Consider the following 14,514-nt stretch of genomic DNA (forward strand, 5'->3'; position numbering starts at 1 on the left):
ATGGAGATTACTGAGCTCCCATAGTCCCCGGGTCTATATTCTTCTAGTTTTAAAGCTGTTTCCTAATTTTCCATCAAAAGCCATTGAAACTGATAACTAATTTTTGAGAATTTTTTTCACTGTGTACAACAGAAATAACCCACTTAGAGACCATAATATCAAGAAAGCACAGGAAATGTCAACATAAATATATAACAGCAATATGGCGTCGTTGCCTGGGATTATTTATTTTTGTACATGCCAAACTGCTGGGCATACCACACTCATTTTATATGTATAAGAACGAGAATGAAATACTGAGCTGTGAAATTTTAAAATATTGATTTGGATTACTGTATTTTTTTTTCAGTTTCTCATATAACACACTCTGGATGGGAACCTAGAAGTGTTCTTAGGGCCATGCTGCTGCTGCTAGGTCACTTTAGTCGTGTCCGACTCTGTGTGACGCCATGGACGGCAGCCTACCAGGCTCCCCCGTCCCTGGGATTCTCCAGGCAAGAGTACTGGAGTGGGTTGCCATTTCTTTCTCCAATGCATGAAAGTGAAAAGTGAAAGTGAAGTCGCTCAGTCATGTCTGACTCTTAGCGACCCCATGGACTGCAGCCCACCAGGCTCCTCTGTCCATGGGATTTTCCAGGCAAGAGTACTGGAGTGGGGTGCCATTGCCTTCTCTGTCTTAGGGCCATAGTGCCTCTTAAATTCTTGATGTGAAGTAAGTTAATTTGTCATCTCCTTATAGCTTTTCCATTCGTGTGCTTTGCCTCATTTTGACAATCTTGATCTAGAAATAATAATAAAAGTATAATTTGAAATGTAGATAGCTTCTTACAAAGTTTCTATAATGAATTTTTGATTTGCCTTAAATATCTTTCCATGAGCTTTCCTGTATTTAGTACATCTTCAATTTACTGTTAAAAAGTGATGAAGATGATTGGTGGTGGTGGTGGTGATTATATCTTCCTTAAGAGTAAGGATCTCCTTATGTTTATGTGGGGGAGGAGAAAAATCATTTTCTTCTGTTCAACTTCATTGGTTGGGGCCCTGCAGGTTGCACCAACAAAAGATAGATGTACAAGTGAAGAACAAATAGAAGCTTACTAATGTATGCATTGTGTGTGTACATGGGAGTACTCAGTGATGAGTGACTCCAAATATCACCAACCAGAGTTCTTGGCCTTCCCCAGTCAGTAGAAATTGATCAGAGGCCAAACGAGGAATTCAGGCAAGGCTTTATTGGGGTCCCTGCTGTAGCACAGGGGAAGGGAGAACAAGCAACAGATTCCTTTGTTTGCTCACTCCATGAAGGAGGGGGACAACCTGATTCCTTACATGGGGCAAGGTAGCGTTGTATCCAGGAGTCAGGTGGGAGGGTTGGCTTAGATGGTTTGCCCTCCTCTTAAGTGATATTGCATGTAGGGGACATGTGCAGCACCTTGATTTTGCTTCAGGCTCTTCAAAAGTGGCAGTTGAGTTTTGCAGTCTCTTTGTATCTTTTGTCTAGAATTTGTCCTGGCTGTGCATGTACGCAGTTGTTTTTAGTCCCATACCGTTTCCTTGTATTCTGTTGTCTAGAAGAGGTGTGTCCGGGTGCAAGCAAGCATTGAGGCAGAGGGTCCCAGGTCCCAGCCTGTCTCACAAGTGGTTAGAACTCAGGTTTATGTAGCATGCTAATTAAAAAAAAAAAAAAAAAACAATTTGTAGAGAAGTGATAAGACAAAGGAAAGGAATTTTGAGCTTCTGGGAGCAACAAATTGTCAGAAGGTAAATATAAGGTGGAAACTAATGGATAATAATGACTAGTGTGATGCATAGATTATTCTGTGCAGGCTCTGGACTGATAACAGACTGGCATTGTCTCAGACGTCCTCCTGTCCTTCTGGTGGAGTGGAGAAGGGTAGGATTTTTCTCAATGGCCTTCAGCCCCAATATTCCTTATGCTGAAGTGGCTTATTTTGGGGTGGCACTCTCTGAACCTCTTCACTCACAGTAGAATGCTTTTTTGATGTGGTTAATCAACCTACTATTAAACCTTGCAATTTATTGCAGTAAGTAAGAAATGCATATTTTTATTAGTTCTGTTTCTGTTTGAGAATAGCACTCAGGATTTAAAAACCACTTGAAATAGTTCAAGAACATTTTATTTCACATGCAAGTGTGTTTCTTCCTGTTCTTTGAATAAATGATCTCAATGTTCTTTATGATTAACAGACTTACTTCAAGCCAGACGTTTAAAAAAAAATCAACTTAACAATTTCTTTTTTTTTTTTTTTGCCTGTGAGCAGAATCACAGTTTCTGACGGTTGTCTTTCTACCTTTCCAGGGAATGATCAACCTTGTGCTCGAGTGTATAGACAGGCTGCATGTGTATAGCAGTGCTGCACACTTCGCAGATGTTGCTGGGAGAGAAGCAGGGGAATCTTGGAAATCGATTCTGAATTCTCTGTATGAGTTGCTGGGTAAGAAGTATGATTGGCTTTTTAAGGCAACTGAGTTTGTCTATTCAACATGATCCTGTAACAGTTACAGCAGCTTTATAACTTGCTCCTTAATTGAGGCTTTTCATGTTTTATTATTGCACTAAAGCAAACAATGTTTAGTATTAATATTTAAATCTATTTCTGAGCATGAAACATGGCCATAGCCGTAGATTTACGTTTGATTAAAAGAGGAGAGTCGTCTAGGGTATAGTTTTGTGAGCGAGGGGACTCTAAAGGGATGCATATTAAATACTTCCTTTTTGATTCTGAAGTTCGTCCCACGTGAGCCCATCTTCTCACCATTCCATCTTGTCAGGGATCTCCTTTAAGCTTGTGGAGATCTGTATCTGCACCTTCCAGGTGCGCTTGGCATACACTCAGTGAAAATTGCAGTAGTTTATTCTGTGTTCCTCTTTGCTCTTTACAGACATTCATAATGTGGTTGATGGCTTTAACATGGTGATTTATGTCACAGGCTTAGCATAACATATTATTCTTATCATATATTCTCACTTCTTTTGGATACTTTTTTTTTAAATTTTATTTTATTTTTAAACTTTACAAATTGTATTAGTTTTGCCAAATATCAAAATGAATCCACCACAGGTATACATGTGTTCCCCATCCTGAACCCTCCTCCCTCCTCCCTCCCATACCATCCCTCTGGGTCGTCCCAGTGCACCAGCCCCAAGCATCCAGTATCGTGCATCAAACCTGGACTGGCAACTCGTTTCATACATGATATTATACATGTTTCAATGCCATTCTCCCAAATCTTCCCACCCTCTCCCTCTCCAACAGAGTCCATAAGACTCAGTGTCTCTTTTGCTGTCTCGTACACAGGGTTATTGTTACCATCTTTCTAAATTCCATATATATGCGTTAGTATACTGTATTGGTGTTTTTCTTTCTGGCTTACTTCACTCTGTATAATAGGCTCCAGTTTCATCCACCTCATTAGAACTGATTCAAATGTATTCTTTTTAATGGCTGAGTAATACTCCATTGTGAATATGTACCACAGCTTTCTTATCCATTCATCTGCTGATGGACATCTAGGTTGCTTCCATGTCCTGGCTATTATAAACAGTGCTGCGATGAACACTGGGGTACACGTGTCTCTTTCCCTTCTGGTTTCCTCAGTGTGTATGCCCAGCAGTGGGATTGCTGGATCATAAGGCAGTTCTATTTCCAGTTTCTTAAGGAATCTCCACACTGTTCTCCATAGTGGCTGTACTAGTTTGCATTCCCACCAACAGTGTAAGAGGGTTCCTTTTTCTCCACACCCTCTCCAGCATTTATTGCTTGTAGACTTTTGGATCGCAGCCATTCTGACTGGCGTGAAATGGTACCTCATTGTGGTTTTGATTTGCATTTCTCTGATAATGAGTGATGTTGAGCATCTTTTCATGTGTTTGTTATCCATCTGTATGTCTTATTTGGAGAAATGTCTATTTAGTTCTTTGGCCCATTTTTTGATTGGGTCATTTATTTTTCTGGAGTTGAGCTGTAGGAGTTGCTTGTATATAGCCAAAGCCATCTTGAGAAAGAAGAATGGAACTGGAGGAATTAACCTACCTGACTTCAGGCTCTACTACAAAGCCACAGTTATCAAGACAGTATGGTACTGGCACAAAGGCAGAAATATAGATCAGTGGAACAAAATAGAAAGTCCAGAGATAAATCCACGCACATATGGACACCTTATCTTTGACAAAGGAGGCAAGAATATACAATGGATTAAAGACAATCTCTTTAACAAGTGGTGCTGGGAAATCTGGTCAACCACTTGTAAAAGAATGAAACTAGAACACTTTCTAACACCATACACAAAAATAAACTCAAAATGGATTAAACATCTAAATGTAAGACCAGAAACTATAAAACTCCTAGAGGAGAACATAGGCAAAACACTCTCTGACATACATCACAGCAGGATCCTCTATGACCCACCTCCCAGAATATCGGAAATAAAAGCAAAAATAAACAAATGGGACCTAATTAACCTTAAAAGCTTCTGCACATCAAAGGAAACTATCAGCAAGGTGAAAAGACAGCCTTCAGAATGGGAGAAAATAATAGCAAATGAAGCAACTGACAAACAACTAATCTCAAAAATATACAAGCAACTCTTTTGGATACTTTTGTTGTCATCTTCTCCTTCATAGTAACGTTCTCTTCTTCCACTTCTTCATTTTTTATGTTGTTTTTGCCTTTTAAATGTGTCTTAGAAAATAAACTTTACTTGTAACTGTTGGGTATAGCAAGAAAGTTCCAGATCAACTGATAGAAGGTCATAGCCCCATGTTTATTGCAGATACACCTTCCTTTTGGTTTCTTTATCAAAGATGGAGGAAACAAAGTTTTCTTTGTAGTTCCCTCCAGGTTGAAATGCTATATTCTATTATTTTACTCATTCTCTGAACACAGCATCACACATCTCATACACTGGTAGCCTACACGTCTGGTACATAGCTGGTGTTCAATAGATATTTGAGATGTAAACCTCAAGATCGTGTTGAGAACCTGGTATTATAGGTTTCTGGTTAATTTCTCAGTTCTTCCTCTTGTCTCCACCAATATTTATTTCAGACTCCAGGAAGCCCTCACACACACAGTCAGCATTTTCGTTGACTCTCCGATACTTGAAATACAACTTCATATTCTAGAATAAGAAGAATACTTGAGTATTCTTGAAATCCTCAAGCCCCATGGCTGGTCTGTCCCTTCCCGTTCCCCTGTGACCTCAGTCATTTTATCTGTAGTCTCTCAGTCCTACCTAGGTCTTTATCTCTAATCCAGCACTGTCCTTTCAGACTGTCTAGAATTATTTTGTATCAGAGATTTTATATGCAGTAAATGTATATTTATTTGTAATATATGCTATACATTATATATGCATATATAGGGTATGTATTTCTTAAATATATGCATTTATTTCCTTAATTCTTTGCATCCTTTTTGATTAAGGGAGGATTTAAAGGAGCTACATTAAATCCATTTAAGGGACTTAAAACTGACATAACTAGAACCCCCTAAAACTCACATCGTAATGGAAAATAATAGCATAATAACAACATATGTAACTAAGATAGCATACAATGATTTCAGGCAATGCATGTTTTGTGGCTTTCAAATTGATTTTTTCATGCAACAAGAGACATAAATTCTCAATATACTTTCTACTCGTATACACACACACACACACACACACACACACACACACTCTAAACTATAACTTATATTTTCACACTGCTATTCCTGGGAAGATTTTTGTTAATCTGCTACTCCTGTGCGTGTATATGTGTGTAGGTATGTGTATATAATTAAGGAAGCTTTTCTGAAGATATATATGTGTGCATGTATATATATATGTATATATAAAATTAAGGATCTTCTGAGTATATACATACATACACACACACACGCACACGCACACACACACACATATATATATATATATATATATATTCCTTTTCCCTTTTGCATATTTTCCCAAGTGTCTTGCCTCTTAATTCCTTATACAGTATTCTGAAGGGGCATCCTTGGTAACAGAGACTGTGTCCTGTTGGGGGAATGTGGAATCCAGTGGATGTGGGTTTCAATAGAAGCTCCATTCATTCATCAGAGATTAATTGGATGCCTGCTATGGGAAATATTCTAATTTGGGAAGTGAGGTACAGTTGTGAGCAGCATATATTCTCTGCTGTCATGAATCTTATGGTTGAGTAAGAGAGAGACAAGTGGTATAAATAGCAAAGCTAGCCACAGTGCTGTGTGGTTACTGCATTTAATGCCTTGACCATCTCTATACATGTTACTATTAATCTTTGTTAGTGATTAGTAAGAGACTGATAAATTTTACTACATAAGAATGAAAATTTATAGGATAAATAATATCATTAAAAATAAACAGGTGGGAATTTAATAAAATATGCAGTCTATATGAAAGACAAAGTCTTAGTTTCTGTAATATAATTTTCATAAATCTATAAGAAAATATCATGTAACAGAAAAACAGACCACTAATAGCAATAGATACTGTATAGAACAATGAATAAAATAACAGATTTTCAACATGACAAATAAGGAAATGGAAATTAAAATAAGCAGAGATCATATTTCATTTATTAGATTGGCATAGACAAAATGGTAATACCCATCATTGGGGAAAATGTTGAGTAGGATCTTCTTGGTGGGAGTATAAATTGATGAAAATTTTAAAAACCAAGCAAGCCTCAGTCAACAGTATATACAAAACTTTAAATGTGTATATCCTTTTACTCTCAGAATTTCCACTTTAAGAAATACAGTCTAGAGACATATTTCTACAAGTGTGGAAAGGATATCTACTGAAAAATTATTTATAAATAGCATAAAATTGAAAACAATTTTTCTATCAACAGGGAATTGGTTATATAAGTAATAATATACCTATAGAGTATAAAACTGTGTTATTGAAAATTGAGAAAAGTATACCATTTGAAAAATTGTATGAAACAGGCTAGACTGCTGATCTTTTTAGTATGGCAATGTAGGATATGATATTAAGTAAAAAAAAAAAAAAAAAAAGCAAGATGCTTACTGTATGTATAGTTAGATTCCAATTACATACAATTAAGAATATGTAGAGTAAGATACATTCATGTGTATACAGTGGATATTTCTGAAAGGGTGCCCAGAAAACTGTTCAGTAGCTGCTCCTTGGGAGAGAGTTCTTTTACTTGTCTCTGTGTAATAATAAACATGTTCTTAATCTGTCCGCATGTGTTATTCATTTGTTTTTGACTGCGCTGGTTCTCCATTGCTGCGTGAACTTTAAATGATGGCAGCAAATGGGAGCTACTCTCTAGTTGGCTGTGAGAGGCCTTCTCATTGTGGCGACCTCTCCCGCTGTGGGACACAGGCTTTGGGGCACAGGCTCAATAGTTGTGATGCACGGGCTCCATTCTCCATGGCATGTGGGATCCTTCTGCATCAGAAATTGAGCCCATGTCTCCTGCATTGGCAGGCAGACTCTTTATCACTCGGGGAAGTGTTATATGTATTACTTTTATTGTTGAAAAAAATAGATTAACAGAAATGTGTAATGCTAGATAATTGATAATGAAAAGAAAGCTAATTTATTCTTTCTAGTTGAGTTACAAGATAGAATATTTATGTCACTGCATATAAATAGAATATTTCTCAGTATACACATGGTTTAATAATGGTTCAGATCAGATCAGTTGCTCAGTCATGTCTGACTCTTTGCGACCCCATGAATCACAGCACGCCAGGCCTCCCTGTTCATCACCAACTCCTGGAGTTCACTCAGACTCACGTCCATCGAGTCGGTGATGCCATCCAGCCATCTCATCCTCTGGTGTCCCCTTCTCCTCCTGCCCCCAATCCCTCCCAGCATCAGAGTCTTTTCTAATGAGTCAACTCTTCGCATGAGGTGGCCAAAGTACTGAAGTTTCAGATTTAGCATCAGTCCTTCCAAAGAAATCCCAGGGCTGATCTCCTTTAGAATGGACTGGTTGGATCTCCTTGCAGTCCAAGGGACTCTCAAGAGTCTTCTCCAACACCACAGTTCAAAAGCATCAATTCTTTGGCGCTCAGCTTTCTTCACAGTCCAACTTTCACATCCATACGTGACCACAGGAAAAACCATAGCCTTGACTAGACGAACCTTTGTTGGCAAAGTAATGTCTCTGCTTTTGAATATGCAATCTAGGTTGGTCATAGTAATGGTTGGTTCAGGTGAATAGAATTATGAGATTTGTCACTTTGTTCAACTTCGACTTGTCACTTTGACTACTCTTCATTTTCTGTTTTTATTATAGTGAACACTGATTTCATGACCAGGAAAAAATAGTGAATAAAATCTTATTTGACATAAGAACCATTTGACACCAATAGTTTTTACTGAAGTTGATGTAATCATATAATAGGTAAACCTGTATATGTAAGTGTTTATTTTGCCTTGGCTGGAGAATTCTCCGATTGTCAGCAATACTTTGAGTTCAACAATATATTTATGTCATTGTTCCTCTTTACCTTACTATCAGAAAGTTTGGTTTAACCATCAGTAACTTCAGCTTAATTAAGCCTCCTCCTCATTCTTGCAGAAAGGTGGACAGTAGAGTCTCTCGTGTAGTTACGTATAAAATACACCTTTTCCTTCTTTTACTTCAGCAGTTTTGTTTAGCATGGAGAGAAAAGGGAGATGGAGGGAATGATAATCTATAACAATTTAAAAATTTGATGTGAATATATTTAATATGTGTTTTAGATACAGAATGACAAAAGTAGATTGCCATCTGGAAGACCTGGGGATCTTACAGACACTGATATTCATAGTTTGAAAAGCATCACTGGGACATGCTTTCATACATCTTTTTTGGCATCCACACAATTAATCTGCAGGAGGCTTACAAGCCAGGATAATTTTCTAAAAATGTCTAAAAAATGCTCTTTGGTAAACTCTCTCTGTGAATACTCATTTTATGAAAATTCAGAGTATAAAACAAACAGGGTAGACATCTTCTCTTTTAGGAAGGCATAAGTTACCAGTTTCTGAATCTTTAAAGACTGAGGAAGGGTAGAGCAAGGAAAGATTTTTGCAGATCCAGAGTATTTTCCCAGTATCTTAGGGACACAGATTTTCCTAAATGCCCTAAAACACTGTGGGAAGGCAGTCAAGGGGTAGAAAAGAAGGGCATTGGCTTCAAACACACTCATACCAGATATTACCCTGGCAATCGTACTTACAGTTTTTTCTCATCTTGTTCTCAGGAAACCCTAAAAAGACATTTCATTACCAAGACACATTACTTTTTTTCCAACTTGGTAATGATCTCATGGCTATGAAATGAAAGTCATTAATTTTGATAGGAATTCATTATCTAATCAAGCTTGTGAGATACCTGTTTTCTTAATTTGCTTGTATACTACCATGACCCTGCCCTTCTAAACTTTCTAGACAGAATTCCAGCAGGAAAAGATTGTGGGGGATGGGGGCTGCATAGCTCAGGACCTGAGCACAGACTCAGGGATCAAAATTGTCTGGCTTTAAGTCTTGGCTCCGCTGTGAGCTGTGTGTGCACGAAGAGCTTTTTCTTCTCCTTTACAGGAAAGCTGGGGACTTCCCTGGTGGTCCAGTGATTAAGACTCCATGTTTCCAATGCACGAGACCTATCCTTGATCAGGGAAGTAGATCCTACATTCTGCAACTAAAGATCTCGCATGCCACAGTGAAGACTGAAGATCCCATGTGCTGCAACAAAGATCTGGGGCAGCCAAATTAATTAATATTTTAAAATATTATATAAGAAAGTTGCTGTTCTCACCCCTCAGGGTAGAGAGAGGGGAGAAGATAGCAAATTCCCCATCTCTGGCAATAAGGGTGCCCTTCTACTTCCAGATGCAGGGAATGGAGGTGAATCTTTCATGTGAGAGATTTATTTCCTGCTTTTAGGGAGACAGATGGGGGAATCAGAGTGTCCATCTTGCTTTGGCCGTTTCTTAAGTAACTTTAATTCAAAATACTCAATCATCCATGGAGGCACATTTTGGGGCAGCCTGCTCTGGGCCCTCACAGACTACTGTCTTAAATTCTCCAACAACATTCTGATGGGTTTTTTGTTGGTTTGTTTATGGTTGACAAGACTTAAGAGCACCTGAACATTTTAAATATCCTTCTGGATTCTAGTTCTATTTCCTCCCCATTTGTCAGTGTGGTTTAAGGCCTGTTCTCATAGTATTTCTAGGTTTTGAATGTAAATTCCAAGAAGGAATATAGTTTGGTTTTTTGTTGTGTCTCCAGCACCTAGAATAGTCCTTGATACAAAGCAGATAGTATTCATTGAATAATTTTTAAAATTTTATTATATTAAGATGGGCTCAATAAAGGACAGAAATGGTATGGACCTAACAGAAGCAGAAGATATTAAGAAGAGGTGGCAAGAATACACAGAAGAACTGTACAAAAAAGATCTTTATGACCCAGATAATCACGATGGTGTGATCACTGACCTAGAGCCAGACATCCTGGAATGTGAAGTCAAGTGGGCGTTAGAAAGCATCATTATGAACAAAGCTAGTGGAGGTGATGGAATTCTGGTTGAGCTACTTCAAATCCTGAAAGATGATGCTGTGCAAGTGCTGCACTCAATATGCCAGCAAATTTGGAAAACTCAGCGGTGGCCACAGGACTGGAAAAGGTCAGTTTTCATTCCAATCCCAACGAAAGGCAATGCCAAAGAATGCTCAAACGACCGCACAATTGCAGTCATCTCACATGCTAATAAAGTAATGCTCAAAATTCTCCAAGCCAGGTTTCAGCAATACGTGAACTGTGAACTTCCAGTTGTTCAAGCTGGTTTTAGAAAAGGCAGAGGAACCAGAGACCAAATTGCCAACATCTGCTAGATTATGGAAAAAGCAAGAGAGTTCCAGAAAAACATCTCTTTCTGCTTTATTGACTATGCCAAAGCCTTTGACTGTGTGGATCACAATAAACTGTGGAAAATTCTGAAAGAGATGGGAATACCAGACCACCTGACCTGACTCTTGAGAAATCTGTATGCAGGTCAGGAAGCAACCGTTAGAACTGGACATGGAAAAACAGACTGGTTCCAAATAGGAAAAGGAGTACGTCAAGGCTGTATATTGTCACCCTGTTTATTTAACTTCTATGCAGAGTACATCATGAGAAACGCTGGGCAGGAAGAAGCACAAGCTGGAATCAAGATTGCTGAGAAAAATATCAATAACCTCAGATATGCAGATGACACCACTCTTATGACAGAAAGTGAAGAGGAACTAAAAAGCCTCTTGATGAAGGTGAAAGAGGAGAATGAAACAGTTGGCTTAAAACTCAACATTCAGAAAATGAAGATCATGGCATCTGGTCCCATCACTTCATGGGAAATAGATGAGAAACAGTGTCAGACTTTATTTTTTGGGGCTCCAAAATCATGGCAGATGGTGACTGCAGCCATGAAATTAAAAGACGCTTACTCCTTGGAAGAAAAGTTATGACCAACCTGGATAGCATATTGAAAAGCAGAGACATTACTTTGCCAACAAAGGTTCGTCTAGTCAAGGCTATGGTTTTTTCAGTGGTCATGTATGGATGTGAGAGTTGGACTGTGAAGAAGGCTGAGCGCTGAAGAATTGATGCTTGTGAACTGTGGTGTTGGAGAAGACTCTTGAGAGTCCCTTGGACTGCAAGGAGATCCAACCAGTCCATTCTGAAGGAGATCAGCTCTGGGATTTCTTTGGAAGGAATGATGCTGAAGCTGAAACTCCAGTACTTTGGCCACTTCATGTGAAGAGTTGACTCATTGGAAAAGACTCTGATGCTGGGAGGGATTGGGGGCAGGAGAAGAAGGGGACGACAGGATGAGATGGCTGGATGGCATCCCTGACTCGATGGACGTGAGTTTGAGTGAACTCCGGGAGTTGGTGATGGACAGGGAGGCCTGGCATGCTGCGATTCATGGGGTCGCGAAGAGTCGGACACAACTGAGTGACTGAACTGAACTGAACTGATTGAAGGATAATTACTTTACAGAATTTTGTTTAAAGTGAGCGTTTTCTTGGAATTCTATAAATCTTCTAATCCATCTGTAATTTTCTGATTTTATATTTAGAGAAATTCTGAATTAGAGTTTAAAATACAAAAGCATGAGGACATGGAGATGTTAGGATACTAATAAGCAATGTAGAATATTGTTAATAATGGTCTTTCAATACCTGCAAGTATTACTTGTATTTCATATTCTGATTGGATAACAGTTTAAAGATTTAAAGATTTTTGTTGTTCAGTCATGTCCAACTCTTTGTGGCCCCGTGGACTGCAACACATCAGGCTTCCCTGGCCCTCACCACCTCAAACTCATGTGCATTGGGTCGGTGATGCCATCCAACCATCTCCTCCTGTGTCATTCCCTTCTCCTCCTGCCTTTAATCTTTTCCGACATCAGAGTCTTTTCTAATGAGTTGGCTCTTTATATCAGGTGGCCAAAGTATTGGAACTTCAGCTTCAGCATCAGTCCTTCCAATGAATATTCAGAACTGATTTCCTTTACCATTGACTTGTTGGATCTCCTTGTAGTCCAAGGGACTCTCAAGAGTCTTCTCCAACACCGCAGTTCAAAAGCATCAATTCTTCGGTGCTCAACCTTCTTTATGGTCCAATTCTCACATCCATACATCACTACTGGAAAAACCATAACTTTGACTAGACTGACCTTTTTGGCAAAGTAATGCCTTTGCTTTTGAATATGCTATCTAGGTTGGTCATAAGTTTTCTTTCAAGGAGCAAGTGTCTTTTAATTTCATGGCTGCGGTCACCATCTGCAGTGGTTTGGGAGCCCCCCAAAATAAAATCTGTCACTGTTTCTGTTGTTTCCCCATATAGTTTTTTTTTTTTTTTATTCAGTCAACATCAGAAAAAATTCAGTGAACATTCATGTCCTTTAAGAAACTTAGTTCAAAGTGTGCTTATAGTATTTAAGTTTTACTGTACTTAACCACTGATCTTACTCCATAAGAGACTAAATACCATTTATTCCTTAAGAGATAACATACATGGTAAGTTTCAGAGAATGCTCAAGGTTATAGTAAGACAGAGTATCTGATCTAAAGGAGCTTAAAATGTACTCAAAGAAGACCTGCAGACAATTGTATTATATTCACACTTTATTTAAACTTATATTTGCAGCGCCAACCATAGCGCCTGATGCACTTACGTTAATATTTCTTAAATAAATGAGGAAAAGTAGTCTGATGGGTGAAAGGTTTTAACTTTCCTTCAGGCCAATTAGCCAACAATGACAAGAGTATTTTAAGGTATAGCATGCACGTCTTGCTTTGAAGAAACAACATTTGTCTTGAGTTTGTTTGTTTCTGTACTTAGAAACACCTTGTAAATTTGCCATTTTCTTTGGACATGAGAGCGGCTCTCTGGATTTCCCTTTTGGCTCGGCTGGTAAAGAATCCTGCAGTGCAGGAGACCTGGGTTTGATCTCTGGGTTGGGTAGATCCCCTGGGGAAGGGAAAGGCTACCCACTCCACTCCAGTATTCTGGCCTGGAGAATTCCATGGACCGTATAGTCCATGGGGTCGCAAAGAGTCGGACATGACTGAGCGACTTTCACTTTCACTATAGCATTAAACACATGTAAACCACTTTACGCATCCACATGCACACACAAACAATAGCAAATCCCTGCTATTGGACTTCAGCTGTGGCCTGATCCCTGAGGTTTCCTTGGCTTGGTCCATGTTCCAGCTTCATGAGCTGAGATGGGCTTAAGACTTGCCTTTGATATCTGTACACTTTGCGGGGGTTATTTGGTTACACTGTCTCCCGCTTTCATACTTCTTTCTTATTATCTAATGTTTCTCTGAGGTTACATAGTATCTTAGTTACAGACTATCACCCCCTCACTCATATACACTTCCATTCTATTGAACAATTGTGAGTCATTTATTAATTTTTTTATTTATAGAATTTATTACGCCTTCAGAAAGTCCTTGTGCAGGATCATATCACAGGGCATGACTTTTTCCTCCTAACTTCATTCATCTCCCCTCCCCCATTTTATTTTTTATTTTTTTGGCCACACATGTGGCACGTGGGATCTTGGTTCTTGAAGCAGGGATTGAAACCCTGCTCCCTGCAGTGGAAGTGCAGAGTCTTAAGAGTCTTAACCACTGGACCACCAGGTCTATCCTTTCCCCCCTGCTATAGAATAAGAAAATTTCCCCCTTTGACCCAAGAAGTCCCACACTTATCAATCAAGGTCTGTTTCCATCCCAGGCACCTACCAGAAGCTTTTTCTCAAAAAATCAGCTCTTACCATCTAAGGAATATTCTAAAAAATAATATTCCTTCATTCTGTGTACATACTTACATCAAAATGGGCTCATATTCTCCATATCCTTATATAGCATTTGTTTCCACTGACTTCTATATTGTGGGCATCTTTCCTTGGCAGTAACTCTAAGCTGTCATCAGGCTTTAGTGCATGTATTCTACCCA

At 38.8% G+C, this 14,514-nt stretch overlaps 1 protein-coding gene across 3 annotated transcripts in view; it reads left to right on the top strand.

Moving 5' to 3' along the window:
- The window catches only part of RYR2 (ryanodine receptor 2), an 832,848-nt gene that overhangs the window by 426,351 nt on the left and 391,983 nt on the right, over positions 1-14,514 (top strand). For all 3 annotated transcript variants that reach the window (XM_070781954.1, XM_070781952.1, XM_070781953.1), the window contains one exon: positions 2,321-2,456. In XM_070781954.1, the coding sequence (XP_070638055.1) occupies positions 2,321-2,456 (136 nt within the window). The remainder of the gene's footprint in view (positions 1-2,320; positions 2,457-14,514) is intronic.

Source organism: Bos indicus, chromosome 28 (assembly GCF_029378745.1).
Source record: "Bos indicus isolate NIAB-ARS_2022 breed Sahiwal x Tharparkar chromosome 28, NIAB-ARS_B.indTharparkar_mat_pri_1.0, whole genome shotgun sequence".
In the NCBI taxonomy this organism is placed as follows: Eukaryota; Metazoa; Chordata; class Mammalia; order Artiodactyla; family Bovidae; genus Bos; species Bos indicus.